The sequence below is a fragment of the Parus major genome, chromosome 6, assembly GCF_001522545.3.
Source record: "Parus major isolate Abel chromosome 6, Parus_major1.1, whole genome shotgun sequence".
Classification (NCBI taxonomy): domain Eukaryota; kingdom Metazoa; phylum Chordata; class Aves; order Passeriformes; family Paridae; genus Parus; species Parus major.
The window spans coordinates 15,175,244-15,200,757 of NC_031775.1; the positions used below are offsets into that span (position 1 = coordinate 15,175,244).

At 34.7% G+C, this 25,514-nt stretch overlaps 1 protein-coding gene across 2 annotated transcripts in view; it reads left to right on the plus strand.

Moving 5' to 3' along the window:
- The window catches only part of PCGF5 (polycomb group ring finger 5), a 66,924-nt gene extending 43,117 nt beyond the window's left edge, over positions 1-23,807 (plus strand). Inside the window, exons 6-12 of one of the 2 annotated variants that reach the window (XM_015633165.1) lie at positions 4,284-4,339; positions 4,458-4,517; positions 7,798-7,946; positions 9,049-9,147; positions 10,205-10,294; positions 12,185-12,244; positions 14,378-23,807. In XM_015633165.1, coding sequence (XP_015488651.1) covers positions 4,284-4,339; positions 4,458-4,517; positions 7,798-7,946; positions 9,049-9,147; positions 10,205-10,294; positions 12,185-12,244; positions 14,378-14,425 — 562 coding nt within the window. In that variant the 3' untranslated portion in view covers positions 14,426-23,807. The remainder of the gene's footprint in view (positions 1-4,283; positions 4,340-4,457; positions 4,518-7,797; positions 7,947-9,048; positions 9,148-10,204; positions 10,295-12,184; positions 12,245-14,377) is intronic. The other variant, XM_033515517.1, reaches the window with a different exon arrangement.
- Positions 23,808-25,514: the final 1,707 nt, after the last annotated feature.

Below are 25,514 nucleotides of genomic sequence, written 5' to 3' on the forward strand. Positions count from 1 at the left end.
TTTCTCATTACTACATTCTAAATTGATTTTTTTCAGATATAGTAAAAAGAGGAAACTTAAGGGAAAGATATAGAAATAGTGCTTATATTGTATAAGTTTAAAAACAAGATTAATATCCCTAGTAAATACATAAATGAACCAGATACCTTTTATTCTTTACATGAAACTAAATTCTAGAGGGTTGTTTTTTCAAATTATTTAGGGCATTCCAAACCTCTTGGCAACTTTTTCTTTTTACAGCAACATATAGAAAATGACTCATATTAAAAATAGTGTTTTTCAGGGCATAACTCTACCAATCTGAATTGAAATACACTGTAAGATTAATGAAAAGACACTCATGAAAAAAGTTTTTCCATTAAAAACACCCTTTCTTGAGATTTTTTTATATTATATTAACACACCTTTTTAGAAACAAGTATTTATCCTGAAATTCTGGATTCACTTTTAGTGGTGTTATGTTGAAACAAAGATGATAAGACACCTGATAAGATAGAAAAATCAAGAAATGTCATCATATGTGGAAGAACTTCATGTTTTTCTGGAGTGATGAAGGCACTCCCTGCCCTTACTTCCAGCACTACCTCCACCCCATCCCCCAGTATTATTATTTTGTAAAACTGTTGTGGACTTAGTAGGACTTATTCTTACATTAATGTAAAAATATAAATTTACATCTGGAATTTACTAGGCTTGGTCTAATTTCCTGATGTCACTGGTTTTGTTACAATTTGTCATTCATTGCTTTGATTTTTGACTGATCCACATGTGCACAACCATTCCCATGCTTCAGTTATGTACCAAGAGGATAACTGAGAGAGATTGAATTCAGCAACTGTAAAGGGTGTTATTGGCCTAAGTCTTTGTCATCTTTGTCATCATGTTTTTGGAAGGGTAGGGCTGAGCAGGTTTATGTAGATTATTTTTCTGATTTCCTGTCAGTTTCTGAGGTGCAGTGTGAGTCATAATGGCATAAATGCTATAGGCTACTAATAAGCTGAAAACAAAAGCATTTAGAAATATTTCTTCTATTCTGATAGGACCACTTCATATGAGATGAAAAATGCATTTTCTGAATTCTGAAAAATGTAAACATCTACTGTTTACATTTAGTAAAATGGTCCTTTGAGCAGGAGATTATAGATGGGTGAGGAAAGTTGAGAGCACAAGCCAGAAATGTGGCAAGAGCTATTTTCTATGCAATTATTTCCTGAAATTCCTTTTAGAGTCATTTGGTCTCTTTGCCAAGAAACTGCATATACGTAGTAGTTTCCTGGTTGTACTTTATGAACCAATTTTGAACATTTGCTAAACTAATGATCAGAAGAGCATGTGAGCCATGCAATGGAATTATCTTTTCTGGATGTTGCCTGCATAACTTAATACAAGTCTTACACTCTGACCAGGGAGATCAGCCCCGTCATTGCTAAAGAATGCTGTCGTTTTCTGAGAAATAGTGTTGAACACCACTTAGTAGTTTTAACTAAGATCTCTCAGATAAGCTTTATAAACTACTTCTAAACTCAGTTCTGAGTAACTTCATAACTATGTGAGCTTTTTACATGCATCTCTTAGTTGGCAGCACTTAGGTCTGTTGTAACTACAAGACTAAGTCTGAAAGTCAACATTGAGCTCTAAAATAAGAATGTAGGAAGAGTGTTCAATTTTAAGAATTCTCTTTGCTGATTTAGCAGAATTCTGCATCATCAGTACTCAATAGGGTCTGTGTTGATCATGCCATGAGGGCAGACTTCTTTTTCTTTTGCTAGCATACTCCTGTGCATGCAAGTTTTCCTGAGCAATAGTCTTAGCTGGGTTCACATTTTCTGATAATTATCAGAGTGTTGATCTTGTAACTGACTCAATACTATAGAAGAGGTGTAAAAAGGAGCTATACTAAGTTGACAGAAATGCTTGGTTCTTTTTTCTATATGTTCTGGTTTGGAGATTTTGAAGACAGTTGCAAGATGTGGGAATGGAAAGGTGTCTAAAATACCGATGTTCTTGTTTCAGCATTAACAGGAAGTATCATAGTACATCACTAAGATCACCTTTTTCAAATAGTTTCATTTTGGAATGGGTTTGATGTGAGTCATGGAAATACAAATCTTTATGTCAGAGTGCTTACATGTGTGGATCATGGGAACACTGAAAGATGCATCTGAAATTGGGAATCTTGTAATAATTTCATTTTTCCCTAAAGTTTCCATTTCCCTGCATTTAAAGATCAGATGACTTTTTTTTCCTGCCCCTTGTCAGAGTATTGATTAGTTTTTATCCTCTGTAAAGAAAGAAGGCTTTTTTGTTTAGTTTTTGGAAGAAAATTAAGTCGTTGACTTGAGTGTGAAGCCACTTCTTGCTTCTAGCATTGTAAATTTGCAAAGTATACTGGATTTTTTGCTATTACCAGTGACTTTTGGTTTGTGCAATTGAAAATAAATTAGAAAGTGCTAAATGGGAATTTTCAAAAGTAAATGAAAGAAACCCAGCATGTATTATACCATCCTGGAGAACAGAGGGGTTTTTAATTAAGGTAGTGATGTTCTCTTTTGAAATTCTTATTTCATTTCTTTTAATGAGTAAATTATGAAGATTGGAGCTTTCTTACAGAGTGAAATTAATCCCATTTCTAAGCCATGTTCCCAGGTTCCCAGTGCTCTGCTGTGGGAACCTCCCAGAGAGCAGTACCATGTAGTTACCTTAGACACTGAGAGAGCAGATACACCAGCTGGGAAGGTAGACCCATGTTGTCATGTGTCAGAACTCAAGCACTCAGACATCCTACAATTTGGATTTCCTTCTAAGCAGTGAGAAACTTCTCTCTATGCTGCTTAGTTTTCTGGGAGGTACATTTCACTTGCTGAATTGTTGTTGTCCCCTTAAGAAGCAGCAATTAAAAAGGGATTGTGGTTACCACTAAACATGAATATTCCTACGGTGTGCCTGTATCTACTGATGGATATCACAGGGATCTAGTCTCAGAACTTGATGGTTGGGTTAATGGGTCTAATTGTAAACATTGAAGACAAGTACAAATTCTGTAAGGAGAACCTTGAATACTCATATTTTTAGATAATTGTTATCAATTTATATGGATTGTAAGCATTCCTCTACAATAAAAAGTATTCAGTCATACTCCTAATTTGCAACTATTGGTGATCAAATGACAGAACAGCTAGGGGTTTTTTAACAGGCCTATAGTGTATTATTAATACCATGTACACATGTGTATTTGCAAATATATATGTAAAGAAATATATTGTTATTGAGATGAAAAAATAAGGCAATTTAAAATATGCCTGATTCTGACTGAATGTCAAGGTACTTAATTTCTCTGTATTGCTTAGTATTTTATTTTGTCATGAGATTTTGTTTAGGCTGTGGGCAATGGGAGTTTCTGTTGACAAGAAAGAACATAAAGGGCAAAGGAGGGGAAGGAAAAGGAAACAGAATGAAAGCCAGAGGAAAGTGAAGGATAAGAGACCAGGAGAGGATATGGAGCTAGAAAGCAGATGATAAACTAAATGGGTAGAAGAGTTGGTTAAATTCAGAGGGAAGGAAAGAAAAGTATTTTAGCTTCAGCAACAAGGGGTAACTGCAGTGTGTTCATTGGAAGGGACCATAATAACTAGTTTTGGCACTATTATCAGGGTATCACAGGACATGCCTGTGCTGTGTACTGTCTTCTGGTTTACAACTCATGGCAGATTAAAAAGTTCACATTAATTATGCTGGGTACTGAGAACTGTCAAGTCAGAGCAGCATGGATGCACTGTGGTCTTCTTTATCCTGCCAAGACTGGCTTGTCTGTGGTGTGGTAAGTAGGAAATAGTCTGTTCAGTTTTCCTAAACAGGCTTATTACCAAAGCACTTCAACACTTAATATGATAATGGAGTTTATAATTTACATGCTTACTACTCATGAGCTGGACCTTAAAATTGGGTACTACTTTTCCAGTCTGTTCCTTCTAGTAACACCATTGTTGGCATATAATACAAATTCAAAAAATAAAAATTTTAGAGCGCATTATTTTTCTCATTTGTTACATTCTTATCTTTATACATTAAAAAACAAATTCCTTGTTTATTTCTATGATAAATCCATTTAGGAGGTGGTTAAGTTTTAATGCATGTTGTCTCTCAAATCAGTTGGCTTTGACAGGATTTCTTATTTACCAGAAAAATGCAACTCAATTATTCAAAAGTTTTTGTTATTTAAATACTAAAAATATTTAAAATGCTAGTTTCCATTTAATGTGAAATGTATTTTTTCCCTCTGAAAGGCTGGATAACACCTTAGAGGAAATTATATTTAAGTTGGTGCCTGGACTCCGAGAACGTAAGTTTCTCATTTGGCTTTGGGAACTGTTTGGGTTGGTGGAGGGAATATGGATATTTCTAATTATATACCTGGTATTGATTTAAAAATTTGCATTACTCTTTTTGATGTTAACTAGAGGAACTGCAGCGAGAGATCGAATTTTGGAAGAAAAACAAACCTCAAGAAAATGGACAAGGTGATGATTTTTTCCCTCTCTCATCTGTGTGTTAAGACTGCTTATTAAGACCAGTTTCTTCACTCACACAAGTACATTTTGTTTTTACTGAATTCAAAGATACTATAGAAACTTGTAGCAGATCTCTGCAAGTATATATAATATATCATATATCGTATACCATATATCATATATATAATAAGTATAGCCTTCACATACTGTTTATCTATCAACCAGTTGGCTAACAAACTCTAGCTCTTTTACCATTATTTTTATTTCACTACCCTAGGCTTTTGCTTGCAATGCTCTCAAAATTGTCCAGCTGAATTCTTAATTTTCTTAATAGAGCAAGATACAGAATTTTTTTACAGAGTTTTTTAAAATTACTTGCTGTTACCAAATTTGACCATCTGTTAAGTAGGAGGTTGTCAAGAATTAGTTATGACAAGTAGTAAAACAGTTTTCCACACATGCTAAATAATTGTTTTATATAGATTCCACAATGCTTTTTTGTTTCTTTTTGGTTGGGTTTTTTGTTTGTTTTTTTGCTTTGTTTTGTTTCATTTTTTGGAGTTGACCCATGAACTTTGAAACTTTGTATTGAAATGCTAAGTGAGGACTACATCCAGTTGGTTTTATGCCCCTTTATTTTGACATCAAGTTTTTAATACCATAGCCTATTTGATTTGATTTTAAAGAACTTTTGAAAGACTCTACTAGTTTAAAAAACAGCTATTTTCAGTAAAGGGTAACTGTCAAGTAAACATCTTATAATATTCTTCTGCATTCATTTCTTTATAATGTCTTCTTTTCAACTTCATAACATTTCGTTTTCTTTCTCACAAGGTTTGTTGATTTGCATTTGGCATCCATTGTAAGGGACAGTGTTATTTTCTCTATTATATAAATAAATTAAGAATTGCAGAACAGTTTAATACTAATAAATAATATTTAATAATAATAAATAATATTTAATACTAATAAAACTAACAAACTATATGTCTCCTACAGTATACTATGTAGTGTATACCTGTTTAGCTTTTAAAATACTTAGAAAATATTTTTGTGAGATATAGACATTTCTCAGCTGTTTAGAAAATGGTCTTCTGCTATATATATAGAAAAAATTAACAGATAATTTGCAAATTTATAGAATATGACTTAGTGTTGACCAACTTACTCTTCTGGTTCTTACCTTCCTCTCCTGATTTAATGATAAACCTCTCCTGATTTAATGATAAACCTAATGATAAACCTAATTGACTAAGTGTAGTGAGAGCTTAAATTGTCTTTGTGAATGAGAGGAAGGCTGTAACTCACAAATTATACTTTTGAGTAGCTAGGATGTATCCAACTCCATTAGTGACTGTAGCCCAGGGCTATGGAACTTTGTCTCTACAAACCATTTGAAAGTCATGACAACTCATTGAGACAGATTATGAACGCTTAAGATATTTTCTGCCATACACAAGCATTTAGAACATTGCCTGGGAAGAAATTATTTGCTGAGAATAATTTCATTTAGAAGAGACTGTTTCAGTTGTCAATACCATGCCCTGCAATCAGATTGTCACTGTGGTTTGTTATATCCTGTGCCACAGGTCACAGCACAGTTCCTAACCTGACCATCTAAGAGCTGTAAAAAATCCAAGGACTTAAAATGTTCACATACCAGAAGGAAAAAGCCCCAAACAATAAAGCATATCTCAGGCATTGGTGACTTCTGTAGGAGAGTGGTTACCAGAAAGAATTGATGAATGATGAAACACCATGGTACAGAGAAAAAATATTCATTGGTACTCTTCCAGCCTGAAGTGAACAAATGCTTGTGACAGGTGGACTGCACCTGCACCATTAATAGAGTTTCTTTCCTGGACTTTCAGAAAAAAAAGAAATCTGTGGTTTAATACTGTAAATTCTGCTCATAGGAAGGTGATAGGATCAAAATGTATGTGTGATACACATTCAACTAAATGTGTCCATAGCTACTTGGGGATAAATTTTTCATATTTACTGAAAACTTGAAAATTTTAAGAGAAAAAAGTAATGAATATAGCTTAAAACTCATCCTGAATATGTAAACTAATCAGGCACTAATAAGTAAAACACTAAATACTGTGTCAAGAAACTTAGTCATGCCTTGGTGTTTATTAAAGTTTACATTCTATTTTCTCATCTTAACTCTTCTAATTTCCTTTTGAAGTCTGTTAAGTGTAAGTAAGCAGCAGAACTTGATATGAAGGTTTTATAAAAAACATGAAAGCAGCTTATTCTTGTTAATTGTGATAATGGTTCATTCCAACAGAGAGCAGCCTTTGTTTTAAGTCAAAATAAGTAAGTTGGGAATACAGAAAATAACCCAGACGTATACAATAAGATTATTGTGCACTGTACTCTAAATCTGTAAAACTTTCTCCATTTTATGGTTATTAATTACATACTTTCCAGCCTTATCTAGATGTACTTGCTAGTCTTAGCATTTCAGTGCTCAATTTTGCCAAACCTTTCTACACTATACAAGATGTTACTTCAAGATGGTACCTTTTCCAGAGAGTTAAGAGTTTTATACCAGGACCCAATAGAACTTGTTAACAGCAGAATGGAAGGAGATAACATGTGGGATGCCATTACATAGTTTGTATAAGCTCTGCTAAAAAATACACAGGCCTTTCTGATTTTCTTATATTTTTTTCTTTTTAAAGGGGAATAAGTAAATATGTGGCTATTTAGTTGTAAAATCCTTCTGGAGAGAAACACCTGGAGTTCTTACAGTAAATCTACTAAGATCTGGTCAAAAGTGGATGAAATCTAAGGTTTAGTTTACCTGCTGATTACGTTAGAAGAACTTGTCTTCATTGGATTATTGTGACAGTTAATAGGAATTGATTAGCCCTGTTACTTTGATATATAAGTGTAGTTATTCCACTCTTTATTTAAAAACATTGTTTTTGTCACTGAACTGCCACACTATATGCTACTTTATATGTCTGAGTGATTGTGATGCATGCACAGTTGCAGGGGTTTAATTATTGGACATAGCAGAAGTAGACAGCCATACCCAATATAGAATATCAACCAATTTATTTCCATAAAAATCTGTTGCTTGCATATTGCATTAAAATTTCAGTAGTAAAAATTTGTTTCCAGAGATTTTTAAATTGGTCAGTTTAAGAATGCACTGAATAAAAGTTGTGTCAAGTCAATGTGAAGAAAAATTTCGGCTCATAAAAACACCATGTTTCCTTAAATATGTGATTTTAATTACTTTATATTTAAATAATATGATCTTCATATTTTACAGATGAAAGTCCAAAAGCTGATAAACCCAAAGTAGATGAGGAGTGTGATGAAAATGAGGAAGATAAAGACTATCACAGGAGTGACCCACAGATTGCAATCTGCCTTGACTGTTTGCGCAACAATGGGCAGTCAGGAGATAATGTTGTCAAAGTGAGTAGCAGCATGCTGTAGTTATTGATGATAGAATAGCATCCTATAGGAACAACATCATTTTATAGCCATTAACAGCAAACCTTAATGTAGTGACCTGTTCCCACTTCCAAGTTTTAGTCCTTCCTTTTGAGGCATTTCAGTGCATCTTTGGAATTTTGTGAAAAATACAGTTCTATACAGAAAGCCATCTGTGACAGTGGAATTTTTGTGTGTGTGTGGATTATAGTTTTATAGTCTACAGCCTTTATGGTATATAACTGCATTACTCAATAGATTACAGCACACCACAGAGGTATTTATAAAGCTGGCTGTAGGTGAGCTGCCTCATACCTTCAGGATTACTGTCTTAATGTGCTAGAATGAACCTGCTTATCAAATATGTGGTGCCCTGAATGACTGGGATCCAGATCTTCTGACCTGTGAACTTGATTCTGACTCTGTTGTCTGTGGCCTTGGGGAGGTCACTTCAGTCTGCAAAATATGTAGAGTAATACCTGCCAATTGCTGTTTTAAGAATTAGGGATAATATTTGGTTTCTATTCCTGAAGGGGATTACCTAACATACTGAGTCTAGGAGAAAGTCTTTTGAAATCACCTTAGATTTTAACAACACTTTATTAAATTAAAAATAGAAAAATAAAAAGAAGAATATATTTAAGAACCTTTTTAATAAAAGTACTTATATTTTCTGTGTGTTATGTTACATGTATAACTTTGGAGGTTCTTAACACTTCTAAGAAATGCAGTATTTGTTTGACCCCCAGCATTACTAACACAAACACATAGATTATTTAAGTTCTTCTTGGGGTTTTGATGGCTTTGGTGGTAGCTGGGTTTTGGTTTTTTTCTTCCTTTCTGTATCTTTTTGAAGTATCTTTAGAACCAGAGATGGGTCAAATGAACTTGTTTGTAATCTTTTAAATTTTGAAAACAAGTAAACAAAAATGAACCTATGGTTTCATTGTGAATTAGAAGAGAGTGCAGTAAAACTGGTTGCTGGTTGAAAAAATTATCAGTTACAGCTGTTCTTGCTCTGAAGATTTCTGACATTTTCCAGAATTTCTAACATGTTTTTTCTGATTTGTTGCTGTTGCTTTAGGGGTTAATGAAGAAATTTATCCGCTGTTCTACTCGAGTGACCGTGGGAACTATCAAAAAGTTTCTCAGCTTAAAATTAAAACTTCCAAGTTCCTATGAGGTACATTTGAAAAAAAACATTGTTTGTATTTTGTCTCCCTGCAACATAATACATTTCTATGAAATTTAATCATGTTTGAACCTGCTTTCCCTCTTTCCAGGGATACAGGAATTTAGAATGAGGCATAGCCTATTTCTTCAGGAAATTCCTGTTCTCTTGCAGGAGCCAGAGGCTCCATGAAGGGCAGGCTGCCTTTGGCACCATCAGCAGCCTCCCAGCTTTGGTCAGGGGTAGGGCTGAGTTAGGTTTGGTGCAGGTTATAACTATACACAGGAGTTTGTCACGGTGTCATGACATGCTGACCAGCCTTTTCTGGTGTCATTTGGTTTTTAATCTGTCTGGTACCTTAATGGCTTGTGTTACAAAGAATCTGCTTACTTCAAAATTTCGACTTTTTTTTTATCTAAACCCAGAAAACATTATAGTTCTAGTAATGAAAATATTGTCAAACATTTGCAGTGGCAGGCAGCAGTAAAATACAATAATACAGTTTAAACTAGACATTTTTCACACTGAGATCATTGTTTTTCTCTTCCTTTTGTTTTCAATTAAGGAATATCTGTATACTTTGAAGTGCATTTTTTTTTTAATTTATAGTTAATTTTAAACTAATTTTTTTAAGTTTCTTTACAAGCTATTTTTTTAAATGAAAGTTACTGTACTTCTGGTTTATATCTTCGGGTTTGAAAGAGCACTGGAATAGCAAGGTGGCCTCCAAAATACAGTACAAGGCTTTCTCTTCAAACAGATATTGTGTAGTGTAGCTAAATATAGGGAATGTTAGTCTACTGGTGATTTCATACCTCGGTAGCAGACTTCCTTCTGTCCACATTTCAAATAAAAACACAGAAGTGAAAAAATATCAGTTGAATAGCAGTGTATAAAATGGCATATTGTGAGCATGCTGTATTCATCCAGGTTTGATATACGTGTCTGATGGAATTGTTGTATAGTGATATGAGTGGAAGGATTAACTCTGGAGATCCACTTAGCAGTTCATTTAGACATTAAAAATCTGCTTCCCTTGGTCTTACTGTTTGTTCTGTTATATTTTAAGCTGGATGTACTATGCAACGGAGAAATCATGGGGAAGGATCATACTATGGAATTCATCTATATGACAAGATGGAGACTAAGAGGCGAAAACGTAAATGCTGTTACATTATTGATAAATGATGTTTTGGTATATTTCTTATAGAGACTATACATACTTTCACATCTTAGGCCCAAATCTATGACCCTTCAAAAAAAACCCTATTTAAAAATGCCTTCTGCATGTTTTCTGAATTTCTTATGTAAAAACCCTATGGGTGAAACCCTGCAGCACATATATTGTGTAGATTCTGAAACTTCAAAATAGCAGATGTACAATGTGTACATACCAGTTCTGCTCAGAGTTTTAAGTCAAGTAACTGAAACCCAAGCCCTTGTTCTTTTTCAGCAAATTTGCTTTGGGTGACCTTTTGAGTTACAATAGTTGGGGAATCTGCATCCAGCAGTTCTTCAGGAAGAACCTGTTTCATTCAGTCAATAAACTGAAAATGATGCTGAAAAACTGCTGGTGAAATCTAATTATTTTATTACTGTTTCTGTTAGTACTACATCTATTCTTTGTGGACATGTTGTATAACAGTAACATTCAGATAACAGCCAGATGGGTTTTCCTTGCTGCATGTGTATATTTTAGAATTGCAGTATTTATCTTTTAAAAAGACTTTTTTTCAGGACTGATATTCAGTTTGATTTAGTATTGCCTTGTATATTTAATTTTTTTGGTTTGAAGTGATATCCCCTTTTCTTCTCTTTCTTTTATGCATTTGTTTGTAAGTGCCTGTTGATTGGTCTTCACTCTTTATTGCTTTGTAGTATATGCAAGTTTGTCTGTCGTTACTAGTGGAAGCTGAATCAGAGTGCAGCTAAGGTTAAGCATTTAACATACCTTAATGTACTCATCTGAAGAAAATTCCAAACTTCTTCTGTTCTTTATTTTGTTTTCAGCTTCCTAGTGCTCAGAATAAAAAGCACTGGGGCACGGACAGAGAAGACAGAGGATTAAATACACTGTAGAGTTAACAATTCACAAGTTTCCAAAAGTTTTACCTTAATCTGTAACTGGAGGGGGAAGGATAGATTTTGATAGGAATTAGAAAGGTCAATGTATAGAAGCAAGTATTTGATCAATGTGAAAGTAATATTGTACTGAAATTTGGTGATTGCTGAAAACCCAATATTGCACAAGTAAGGGAGCTTTAACTAGAATTTTTTCCAGTACTGCCTAGAAACCAGTGGATGTTTGCTTGGTTTGCCATCTTGTATTTTTGTTAGCATTGGCTGAAATATTAGGAAGTTTTGAGGCAATAATTTCAGTGATAATGGAATTTTTTCAGGGCATTTTATACTGCAGCCCTTGCCTACAAGTGGACTTCTGGCAGCTGCATGGAATTGGAGGCAACAGTAACTATGATCTTGATAAAAAGAAATTTGCACTAAAAATTTTCAAAAATCTCAGAACTATTGTTTTTAACATTTAACATTTGAATTCAAGAGTTGACAACTCCTGGTTAAGTTTGTAAGTGTATTTATGTACACACATAGCCAGGTATGTGTTCATCTTCTTTCATGTAGTTTTAAATCACTCCCCTGAAGTCAAAGATGATTAAAACCTCTAAAAATTTCATTGTGCTGGTAATAAATCCAGTAATATCTAGCCTTCTATGATTTTGTTTTCCTCAATAAAGTTGCAATGTTAATTAACAATCTCTTCTTCTGAATGAAGATCAAGTGAATCCCTCAATCTTCATCTCTGGTACTATTGACCATGAGTTTTTATTGGCATAGCTGTGGACCTTAAATGAGGTAGACAAGAAAAGGGAAAAATGTCAAGTTTTTCATTAAACAAGTCTTTCCTGATATTAAATAAGTAAATTGATTGTAACCTTTACATTTAAATTTTTTTTTAAAAAAATCAATAATTGGTAAATGTGTATGTCCAGCTGTGGATGCCTCTTATCTGATCAGAAAATCATCTCCTTCGCAGTTTCGGTGTCAGAACTGCTCAGCTTCGCAAGTCTGCTCACAGGATGGCACTTTCTATCAGGTAAGAGGCACTCACGACTGTACATACTACAGTCATTAAGGTCCTGTCAGCACCTCCATTGTAATTCCACTTGTGGAGTTTTTATAATTCCTCACTACAAAGTCCTAAAACTGTGAGCAAGGCCTGAACGTTTTCATTCCTGCAGCACAAACTATAGTCAAAGGATTTAGGAGTTTTTACTTTGCTTTAGGCCGCTTTTTGTTTGTGATTTTTTTGAGACAGATCATTCTATAGGTTTATATCCATATCAGCCTCAAAGGATTATCTACCTCTTCCTATTTCATTCCCCTAACTAAGCAGCATAGAGCAGTCACTGGCAAGGGATCAAAAATGAAGCGTATAAATTAATAGACTACAATGGTTTCATCTCTTTATGGGAATTCATATGTCATTTTTGATGGGGTCATAAAACGTTAGATTTTTCTAAGTTTTGTTCCTTTCACATTTTTTAAATTAGAAATGGAATAATCTCTAGAACCAAAACCTCCAGAACCTGTAAACTGAAGCTGATTTCTAAGTTTCACTGACTAATCTGGTTCCCAATACTATTTGAAACAGTATTTCAGTTTCCTCATTGAGAATTTTGATTTGAACTGATGTCTAAAAGTTACTTTGGAACTTCAGAATAATATTTTTGTCTTGAGTAAAAATTAGAACTAGTGGTAGAGAGTCACTCCCCACTAGTGATGGAAGTGAACTACTGCACTCATGCCTCCTTCAGTGATTAGAATTGTCCAAGCATAGTGCATTTGATTTGTATAGTTTTGTGATTTTTGTTTGCTAAAACACTGAGCCTCACTGGTTTACTTGGCAATTTCAGTGTGGTGATTGCTCTGTCTCTTCCTGTATCCACTTTCAATTAGATCTGCACACTTGTAGAGACTATTTATATATTCAAAGTCAAAACCATGTGAAATAGCATTTAAATAACATTGTAGTCATGTCCTGTGCGAATAAAAAATTAATCAGAGACCAAGTAATTTATGATACTGCAGGTACATGTTTGTTAATTGCACATGCAGACTGAACATGGTGCTCCCTGTCTTCTGTCCTAACCACTCCTGGTACTGTGAATACCTCTGGGTTTACCTTGTGATTTCTCTGAACTCCAGTTCGTAAATCCCCCGCAAGTGTGATCGCATTTAGTTCTGGTGATATTTCACTACCATGGCATGGAAAGTTTATTAACCCTGTAGGTCTCTGGAGCTATACCTTTGTTTCTTCATCTCTGTTACATTTGAAGGATGAAGCAAAATGTTTCTGGTTTTAATGATAGCTTCTGTAATAATTTTTTATATTTCCAACTTTGGAATTAAAAACACTTAAATTAGCTTTGTTTCTCTGTTGTATGGCAGAGAGGTGTTTAAGGCTATACAGCTGCTGAGACAATGAGATTTGCGAGGGTTTTACGCTATAGAAAATACACAGTATGCTAATGAAGTTAAGAGGAAAACTTGAGACAAGTGAAATGCTGACAGACTGAGAAACAAGAGGTTGAGTAGAACAAAAGTTTGAGCAACAGGTGCCCATTCTACAGCCCCTTTGGGAAATCCATACGCTCTTACCATCCATTCCACAAATTCTATCCAATTTAGGGATCCAAGAGGCTGATTTGCCATTTCTTCTCAGTAGGAATTAATAAAAATTTATCACTTCATCTGAGGTTAAGGAGTTTGGATTTGGGGAGAAGGTCATCTCTCAGAAAACCAGATGACAGCAATTTTTTTTATAGTTTAGCTATGGAACCTCTGTATATAAATTTCAAAGTACATCACCCGTAAATATACTTTGTCCAGATTGCTTTTCATCAAACACAGCAACACAGAGATAAGACTTGTTTGAGCACTCCCAAGTATAAATGTAATAAAACATAAATATTGAAATATATAAAAGCAGATACAGAAATTGTGTATCGGTGACAAATAGTTAGTAGATTTGAAGTACAGGGATGGATTTAACTGTTGAAATGTATGGAATTATTTCATATAAATTGTCATATACATCTGTCTTAGAGATAAGAGCTGGCTATTCTTAAGGTAGTCTTTAATTGCATTTTCTTTGTATTGTTTATGAATCATGTCTTCATGCTTTCTTGTCTGTTTTTGTTGTTGTTTTTCCCTTGCTTGTTTTCAGTCTTACCCTATGGTACTTCAGTATCGACCTAGAATTGACTTCGGTTAGACCAAAGGGCCAGATCCCACTGAGATGAATCCTGCACTATTTGTTTACCCATCGACAGATTGCACAATGAATGGATGTGCCTGGATTGGGGGGACACAGCCAGAATTTCAGCATGCAAATAAGGACATTGTCTTTCTTAAAATTGTCAGTTGCATCTCTGTTGTTTCTATTAGAGCAAGCCAAGTGCCATTCTGCTACTGAAATGTGCATAAGATATTTGTGTATCTTAAGAGTGTGCTGCAAATCATAGCCAAAATCATGAACTGTACAGTCAAGACTCAAAACCTATGGAATATTTCTGCTTGCGTGTTAGAAAATTTTTCTGGTCCTAATATTGATTACACTAGCAAAATGGCAGAGTGCTCATTCATGTGGTGTTGCAGTTTCACACACTATTTTACTGAATATTGTTGTTCAAATCATAGAGTACTGTAAAAATAACTAAGGATTATACCTTGACAATATTTTGTATAGAAAATATATTTAGAAAAGTGGTGATTGGGCCACTACCTTTCCCTTGATAAGGTTCTCATGGGTCCAGGTATAGCTCACTCATGAGTGTGCAACAGTCCTTTTGCAGTGAATGAAGATTAATTACATTGAACAAGAGATGTAGAACATGATAATTCAAAATAATAATTTTAAGTCTTCTAAATTGCTAATATTGCTTAAAAGCATTGCAGCCTTTGTGATTGCACTTTCTGATGGTTTCCCTAAAGTTTGGAATTTGGGATACTAGCTATTTTTGGAAAAACAGCTTCTGGTCAGATTACATTTCTTCTAATAAAGCCTCCATAAAAATGAAGGTAAAGTAATATAAATGTCTGTGGAACAACTAAATTCCGCTACAAAATTATGACCAACCAAAATTTTTCATAATGATTATTTTTCATAATAAACACTTCCTTTTAAGATTGAATAGAGGTCTATAATATGCTAAGACAAAAATAATATATAGCTTTAATTACATACTGTATCTCTTGTGACTATCTGGAGTTTAGAATTCATTACAGAAATTTTCATTAGTTAAAGTCTCATCATAAAACTATTTCTATAAAATTAGAGGTAATGCAATACTGAAGATTAGCAGTCTGACCAAAATAATTGTTCAGGTCATCTTTTTTTCCTAAGACCTGGTAGTGCTGGATAAAAAGTGATTGTTGCCTTAGGTGTTACAAGCGTAATGGTTCTAGTATGAGATGTTTTTTGGGGTTTTTGGTAATGTTGCAGGGAGCATAGCAATGTAAATGTTTTCTGTCTTCCGTTGTCTTTGCTTAAAAGTCAGTTGAGTTTTTCTGATCAGATTCTCTGGAGATACTTATAGTTCAGTCACGTTATGTAATTTCTACTTAGTACATGCCTGCTGTGTTGTAGATAGCTATTTACTTTTTTTATGCCTTTTGCATACAGCAAAAAGGAACCAAATCAATTTTTCACAAGCTACTGTAGAGTGAACTGGTCATTCTTAGACAAAGTGAAAATTCTTTCTTGGGATCAAATACAAAAGATAGGTGTAAGGCTGTAATTCCTTTGTAAGTTTATGTTCATGTACAGTAGTATGTTCTGTAGAAGAAATAAGCATGTTGTGGATTAAATCTGGCCCCTTTAATGTTGTTAGGAGTTCTAACACTGATGACTTGAGGAGTCACATGTAGTTGGGCTGAATCCTACCCTTGCACCCCAAAGCCCATATGACGTGCAGAAATCAAGATGCTGTCTGTAGCAGTCTGTAAAGGAACCCTGCCATTACAGCTCAAGGTTGCACATGCCAGTGGAACTGGGGAAGGAAAATGTCTAGGAAGAAGCTGCTGGCTGCAGGGAACAGGCATCCCTTTACCCACCCAGTCTGTGATGCCCTACTTGACAGAAAGAAGATACTCCTTGTAGGGAGGGCCCTTCTCTGCAGGGTCTCTAGGGAAAAACAGATTCTTTTTATATATGGAAGTCCACCTCATGGAGCAGCTTGGAAGAGCAGAGCATGCTTTCGGGTTGAAAAATCATTCTTCTTTTAGTATATACAGTTGTTCTGTACAGTAGAAATAGAAGATTATTTGTAAATATTTACATGCACATACAAATTACACCTTACAGTTTTTATATATTTCATGTGATTTTATACTGGAATTTTCACTGTAGATTTGCTTGACATAAAACACCTGTTTCAGTTAGTCACAAAACTAATGCTAGGATGCTTAAGCATAATTTCTGCTTGGTTCAGGGCACAATTTTTTTTCTCAACAGTTGTGCTTGCTGTTTTGAAAAAATTTGAACAGACTTGTTTTGAAAAGACAGGAACATATAAGTTTTAATCCATCTTCCTAACAGGACCCTTGGAATAGCACCATTTTGCCTTGGTTTCAGAATGGCAACTGATAGAAGCTTTCTTTGACTGTTTGATAACTTCCTGTTTTCATAATTCAGAGAACCGTGAATTTTCTCAATCAGAGTTGCACATTGGTTTTGATTCCTGGTATTTTCTTGATGCAAGTTAAAGCTATATTACAGAAGGCAAATCTTCATTTTAAGCATGGAAAATACTGACAGATCTGAATCGATGTTCCCAGCTGCGAATGGTGGCATTAAATGCATACGAACTAACCACCTACTCTTCATGCATTTCTGATTTGATGGCATGGTGCCTGAGTGCTGCTATAGTTTAATAGCTTTTGTAAAAGTAAAGTGCCACTGAAATACATATCTTAACTGGGCAGCTTGTGCAACACAGGCATTGCCTTCTTTACAGGAAATTTTCACTCATATAGTACATATGTGCCATGTCTCTACAGATATGCAGATTTAATTCATTTGTGCCAATTAAGAGTGTCTGAGCACCGTAGGAATATGAGAATGAGTGTGCAGATTCCTGTGTGCCAAAGACAGAGTAAAGTAAAATGAGTACCTAGGCATTCCCTTCAGACTGCACCATATGCCATGCTAGAGCAGATGCCTGGATAAAGTCACACTTTCTGAGCATTTCCATGACAAAGTGTCACCACTGCATCCTTGTGAAGCATAGGAATATAAAATAAGTGTTGCTGCCACTGTGTTTCTATGCCTTTCCCATATTAGCAGTGTATAACTGCAGAGGGACCTAAAAAAATTCTGCACTACTACCTAACCTTGCTGTCCCTTGTTTAGCACATATGGTGCTGCTTGGGTTTTTTCCTCTAGAAGTGAAAAACTCATTAATGAAAAACATAAACAACTTTTGGTTGAGCATAGCTGGTTGCTGCATTTATCTAGTAACGAGCCGTAAGCTAGAATTTAGAAACAAGATCCTGTAATATCTCAAACAGTATGGAATGAGATGATTAATCAAGAAATGCATCTTCCATGATGCATTACCAAACTCCTGGTAGCTAAGGGCCTAGTCCTATGAAGGATTTTTTTAAGGAAATACCAAATAAGATTGCTACAATAACTGAAGTGACTCATCACTATAGTAGGTATTGTTCACATGAAAGCTTTGGGGATTTGGCTCCTAGGAGTATGCAGTGCAAGAATTGTATTGTGCATACTCAGCTAGCTTTGAGTTATGCAAAAAAAAAAAAAAATTATAGAAGTATTATCTTGACTTTACTGAAAATGTTGTACAAAGTGAAGTGCCTGATTACTAATACAGAATACCTTTTAAATCCATTGTTTTCATTTGACAGGGTAATAGTTGCTTCTGAATTTTAACTATGGTCTTAATATTTTCAGCAAGAATATATCATAAACATACTGTATTGAGAAGCTTTCATGGAAAAAAAAGATAAAAAAGTGTGTTCTTTTAGATAATTTAAAACTGCCATATCTCAGCAGAAATTATATTAAAATAAGTACTTTTATGTTGAAAATATTCCATTTTCTGCATGAGGAACCCTTTAATTCTGGATCGTGGTCTTTTTTTTCTCCATAGGTTTCAGCAATTTGACTTGACACTTCTGTTCTTATCAAGGTCACTAGACTAGATAGCCTAAACCAAACAATTCTAGTGTATCTGCAGGAGAAAAGAGATTGATCCCATTCTGTTTAGATATAAGCTAGGGTCTTACTGCAGACAAAATAATGGTCCAGAGTTTCATCTCATTTTTCCCATGGATACCTGTTCTACATGACTTTGTGAGAGAAGTAAACAATTTTTCCTTCTCTGCTGTTTAGAAAAATAGCTGCAGCTGGACCAATCACTGAGTTTTATTGTTTGTGGGGGTTTACATTTTCATAGAACTGAAGATAAGAGGTACTTATTCTCTCCCCAGAAAAAAAACATTCTTGAGAGGACTTCCAAGGAAAGGCATAGCATCCAGCTCAGCCAGATTCCATGTCTGGTAGAAATATTAGAGAACAAGCAGCTGTTCAAAACCTGTCTTAAGTCTCAAAATAAATAGGTTGAGCCTTATCTATAGAGGGACTACATAAAATACTGGTTAATAACATTCATTGATCAAAATAATTTTTGTCCTGGAAAAGTGAAAAGGCAATTAAGACTTACATCTTTATCCAAGAGTTTAGTCCAGTTTCTTCACTTAATCTGGCAGATTGAAGGCATCTCTTTGCTTCCTGCAAAAATGCGTGTGTCATGCTGCGTATTCCCCTCCCAGTTTACTTCATGCTTTGTTGACTTATTCTTTTTCTCAGTTAAAATGTCTAAACTAAGGCACCCTTTCTGTTGTAATTAGTTCTAGGTTCTAACACATCTTTTGGCCATTCCCATGCCCCACCCAGTTTCCTACCCAAAAGTCAAAACATGAAGGACTTATAAAGGTGATGTTGGGCATGGGGTGTCAGCTCCCAGGTATCATTTATCAGGCAGCTCTCATGGCTTTCAGCAGTTCTCACAGTTCTGCATTTTCAATCCTTCATAGCCAGTTTGAGCAAGGTCATGCTTCCACAAGGGTTTCAGCTAAAAACACTTGTTTTGAGGAGGGATTGTAGTCTACTGGAGTGTGTTCCAGGATGAGTTCCAAGACATGAGGGGGTTGATTCACCTAAAGGAAATGTGAAAACTTCCAACTGCACATTCACCTCTAATTCTGTCGCATAGGGGTTGTCTGACCTTCAGACCTCAGCTGAAACATCTCTTGCAGGAATATCCTCCAAAAGATGATCTTGCAATGTTTCAATATTTTTCTTCATAAACAGAGCTACCTATTGATTTTCTTTACCTTCTGTCTACACTGTCTGTAGGTCAGATTAAAACCTTAGGTTCCAGAATAGGAAATTAATTAATTAACTAATTTCCAACAGATTTCTGTGTGCCATTGACAGCCATAAATCTTTTGCATTCAGGTGGCTCTCCACAGCTAAGTAAGGATGTTGTTTCATTCTCTAGTAAGCAGTTTAGGTCTCTGTGCTCCTGGAGTGTGGCAGTAAAGCAGAGGAGCTCTGTACATGGATAGAAGTGTCCAGGCTATCTTTTGTATTTTCAGAAAGAGACAAAGTTCTGTAAGCTCAGGATGGAAGAGGAATTCTGGAATGAAAGATGTCTGTAAGCGGTAGTTTTTGCTATTACATTAATTTTAACCAAAGATAGGCATTGGTTTGACTTCGCTTGTTTTTCTGAACCATTAGATACTTTTCTTTGAAACAACTTTTATGTGTATTGCTAGGAAATGCTTCTAACATGGTTGGCAGTTAACAGGATGAGGTGAACAGAAGTAGAACTGTGCATTTTCCTTCTTCCTCATGACAGCCAGTGTAAAGCAGAAAGGTGAGAGAAGGTTACTATCCAATATACAAAATGGCTGCACAGTAAAATGGTTTTGCTGCTAGTTAACATACTGAGGGTTTTATTACAAATGAAGTTGTAATGAAGATGTTTATTGTCTAAGTGCAAGGCACATATTTTATAATGGTATTCTACTCTTAAAATTCAGTTTTGTATTATATTGAGTATGGTAGATATTGTTTCTGCTGTCTCCTGAATTTTGATGTGCTAAAATGAAACATGCTCCATTTTTACTGAAAAAATATCACATACTTATTGATTTAAAATTAGTCTTTGTGGTCAGATATTTAGTTTGTTCTTAAAAACTAGGGTTTTTTAAAAATAAACTATTTTTATGGATAATCTGATTGCCTAATAGTTTTAAGGGACCTAATTAATACCAAAGGTAACGCCACCCAGAAATGGACTTGGAATATGACATTGACACTTTCCTGGAGTGCCTGAATGGTCAAGAGGTACCTGGAGTCCATCAAGCAGAACTGGACCAGTGGTAGTTGTCTGTGTCACCAAGCTGAAGGGTTAGGCACACCTAGCAGTTTCCAAAACAAATTAGAAAAGAAAAGAAACAACAGGAATAGCGTTGAGGTTGAGTCAACAGACAGAGAGTAGCTCATGTTCCTGAAGAAAAGCACAAAGGCTTGCATTTACTGATGTGTCTGCTATACCTGGCCTGTGAACTAACAAAAAACTCAGTGTGCTGTCAATCCTGTAAACCTTCCAAAGCACAAAATAGTCACCAAGCTACTTTTGGGGTTTCTAGTCGTAGTTCAGTGATATTTTGGAGGGTGGAAAGGACAGATTTGGAGGATAATGAGAAGATATTAAGTATGTTTTACAGATTTTTATAGCTATTTTTTTAGCAAATGGCATTGCTGTCCTTGATGTGAGACCATTGATTAGTAAGAAGTGATTATTTTACTTGTGCAGTATGAAACAGAGAGAATAAAAAAATCCAAATTATCTTGATTTCCTTTTCCAGGATAGTGGTTAACTAAACTGGACAGTAATAGGTCAATATAATTATTTAGCTGGCTGAAAGATTTCATTCTAAATACTTACTGATCGTATTTTTTTTTTTCTCAAATAGAACCTTCTTAGTATAAGCATGAAGCAATGCATCATTTTTTCCCTTATTGCAGACTTAACTATTGAAAGGAAAGTATTTTGCATTTTTTTAAATTAATGCAAAGCCTGAATTGTTGGATGTTCCAGGCTACTGAATAGATGATATAGAGTTACTCTCAATGGATTTTTTGGGGGTGGGGGCCTAAGTGTCCTTATATAAGCTGTGATCCAAGTTAAAAGAAAGGAGCCTATGGTGAGCAGTAATAATGTTCTAATGCTTCCTTGCATTTGATCAGTAGTTACCAGTTTTTAATAAAGCAGCCCTCACAGTACTTAGGAGCTCATAGAACATATTGTGATCTTAAGTTGCTAATTTGTTTTAAAATATAAAATGTTTTAAGCTTTTTGTCAAAAGTGATAACATCCTATTACAAATAAACCTTTTTGTGGTTGTAAAATTTAGCTTATAAATCATTCAAATTGAAGTGAAAAAAACACAGGTCATTGTTAATGACAGTCTATCCTACTATTAAGAATATATGTATTTTTGTAAAGAAAAAGCACTTGTAGATATTTAATCAGTCCAATATCTATCTATGTTAATGTTTTGGAAAAAAAAAAAAAAGAAAACAAAATGCTGCTTAGAGAATCACTTACATATTTTTATTTTTTGTGCTCAAATGCATTTTCTGTTGATTTATGGAATGTTTATTCTGTGTGAAGCTGTATAGTTAGTACAGCTGGGCTAAATGCATTTCTCACCCTAATTGTATCTGACTATGATAATATATTTTGTGTCCAATCAGAAAGCAATTGCAAAACACAGGCTTGTGGTGCTGTTTTTCATCTTTGATATTAGCTTCATCCTGCCTTATAACTTTTCTACTTCATAGTAAGTATAAAAAATGCTAACCATTTTTTGTGATGCATGTGTTTCAGTGGACATTTCAGGGTACATCTGGTTGTTTAGTTGAATCTTACTGTGCTTACTAACACTTCTATAAGATGGCAGAATTTTACATACAGTATTTAATAAACAGTCCCCTGGATGAAAGAAAAAGTATGCAATATTAGTCAAGTTTAATACCTTCCTTCAAAGGAAGCTACTGCTGGGTACATGTGTGGAAAGTGAGTGCATCACTAAAGATTCTGAAAATTTGTACAAATACTATTTTTTAAATTCAGAATAACTCACTTCTTATAATATTTTGTAGTGATTTGAAACCTCACTTTCAACTGTATTTTTATTCATCATAATGCATTAACACAGTTTCAGGGAAGAATAAATACAGTAAAGAATTTTATTAAAGTACAGTAAAGAGTGGCAACCATATTTGTTTGTGTACATATTAGTATACAATCCAAAAATCTCTTTACTTATTTTTGTGGGAATCAACAGAGTTCTTCAGCTTGACCTCATTGGAGTGACTTTCTATAATTATCCTTGTAGCTGAGACTTGAAATGAGCCAGACTTCCCACTTCCTCACTTAATTTCCTTTCATGGGTGACTAATATTGTTTAAATTTACTCTTATTATATTAACCTTCTCATAAGTAAGTTTTGCAATAATGAGTGTGTACACTAGCAGTAGAATTCATTGGTAGGAACTCAACTGAATAAATACTTGTGTTCTTGACAAACTGGGGGAGAATTTGACTCAGATTATAAACACTTGAAATGGCATTCTTTCATTTATGTTCATGCTTCACAAAGATCTGCAGTTGATCAGGATTTGATGTGTTTCATTACATGAACATTGTCCATTTTTATAATTTTTGTTAAGAGATGATTTCTGTAGTAATTCATTAGGGTCAACATCTCAGGGTCCACAAAGTAGCAGTTTAAAATCCAATTGACCTGAGTGCAATACTAGTACTGCAGGCTTGTATCTTTTGAAGAACCAAATATGTTGTGTTTTGAAGTACTTAAAAAGCACTGTAAATTTCACCCAGTTCTACCAAAGGAATTTGAGGAGTTTTTTTAATGTCAAATCTGAGTGTGGCCCTAGAAAAAATGAGACACTTATAACTCAGTCAGCACTGGTGATCAGTTTTCCATTTAGGGATGGGAAGTGCTGGTACTTGGGGGCTTTTTGGCAAAACCCCTTGTTCATGCCTCTTGATGTAGAGTGAAGCCTGTTCAAATCTGCATCAACATTTGTAAACAAGATTTATTTTGAAACAGTGGCTCATGCAAAGTCTGTGAATGAGCCTCTAGAATCTTGTGTATAAATGTATCAGGTATGTGATGATATTTCTAATAGTGAGCTACCTGTATGGCTCAGTACTAGTCATGTTAAACTGCATGTTTCATGCTAATGTCAAGAAGGTTTACAGCACCTTTATAGTGGTTGATAACAAATGACAATTTGGCCTGACCTGTATGCTGCAAGATGCTTCTAGCCCAGTTGGATTAATTTTATGAAAAATCTAGATGAGCAAGAAGTATAACTAACCTGCTTACTGGCACTGAATTGCTCCTTTCTCAAAGCAATAAATATATTCATGTTGTAACATCTGTTGTGCAGCCTACAATACGAGTTGTTTTGTTGCATTGTTTCTATATAATTTATTTTGTGCAATAAAAAAATCTCTGGTTTTATCTGACTTCTTTCTAGTTTGTAATAATCTTTGAATTAAAACATTTGCTAGCTTTATATCTTAATCATGCAAGCATGCTGTCAGCTCACAGAAGTGTGAGTAGAAAACAGAATGCAGTAATATTATTCATTATAGAAGAAACAGAAGGTAATCACATGGCCTGATTTTGTTCTAATTGATGTCATAGAGTGCTACCATTAATTTTCATGGGTGCAGGGTTCTGCCTAACAATAAAGTTCTCGGGACTTGGTACCCCATTTGTAAAATATAACCAAGTGGGTTACAGTGTGACTGTGTGCTTGAGGCTTTTTTAAAAAGCAAAACAGAACCAAAAAAAACCCCACAGAGCTTCTGCAACTTTTTTTTAACCTAATTTCACTCCTTTTTGTTCTCTCCCTTTTTGATGTTTTTCTGAGTTATTATGGATTCAGTAGTATTTATTATTCTGTGCCTTTATTATGTCATTGCGTTGTTTTAACTCTAAGGTAGTGTAAAATAAACATTCATGTAAATTGGAAGGTAGAGGATATCCTTGTAAGTGAGCCCTTGGTGTGAAATGACATTATTCACACTATATACTGAGATACTGCAAAGAAAAACGATGGAGGCAGCCCTCTTATTCAAGAGAACTTGTACCTTTTGTCTGAGATGCTCCTGCAAAACCTGCAATACCACCACATGAGCTCTGAGATGTGGCTCAGATCTGGAAGTAATAGAAAGGATTGCTGACTGAACTAAAATGATCTGAGACAAAGTACATTTTGTATATTCTTGTAAAATCCTTCTACATGTTGGCAGAAAAAATACTATTGTTTATGAGCACAAAATGTGAAGGTATATGTAGCACGTTGTAATAATACATATGATTAAATATGATTTGTTAGTTACATTGCAATTGGCTGTGGCACCTCTGGCTGCTCTGTAACCTGTGCAGATGAGGCATGCAGCCTCCTTGGACCTTTTTCACGTGGGATATTTGACATCTAGATTTGTCAAAGGTCATAAACTAATACTTCCCCTTCTTCTAAAAGTATTCCTGAGACTTAAACTCACTCAATGAAAAAAACCCCAAACTTTACATAATGCTTCTACATAATGTCTTTACATTCTTTAGTAAACCAAAATTGAATTATATATAAGTGCAAAATTCTGCTCCTAGATGGGGAACTTTTCCTCAAGTAAGATTTCCATTTAAATTGCAGTGATTACATTATTCTAAATAATTACTTTGTTTCCGGTAGCTAAAAAGAGAATCATTGTGAGGGAAAAAAACCCCATGCATAAGAATAGTAACAAATGCCTGATAAATCATAAAACTGGATTATGTTTTATAGAAGGAGGAAGGTGGGTGGTATACAAACAGCTGTTTACATCAGGGGTGTAGCACATGAATTTCCCTGCTGGAACTGTAATTCACATTGCTTTCTACCCTAATTATTTTTTCCTCTTTTATTCTAGAGGAGAATATGCAATGCAATGTCATTATAGGCAAGTGTAGTGTTTTCAGAAGAAAAGTGCTCTCGTAATTTAGGTTTCATTAAAGCAATAGAAATTTGCTGGCAGTATGTAATATGAGCACCTTGTTCCAGTGGCACACTTCCAACATCTTCATTTGGAAAGAAGACTGCTGCATTCACAATTCATAAAAGCATTGGCATCTATCCCATTAAACTCACACAGGAAAATAAAACATTCTTATATGCAAAAACAGCC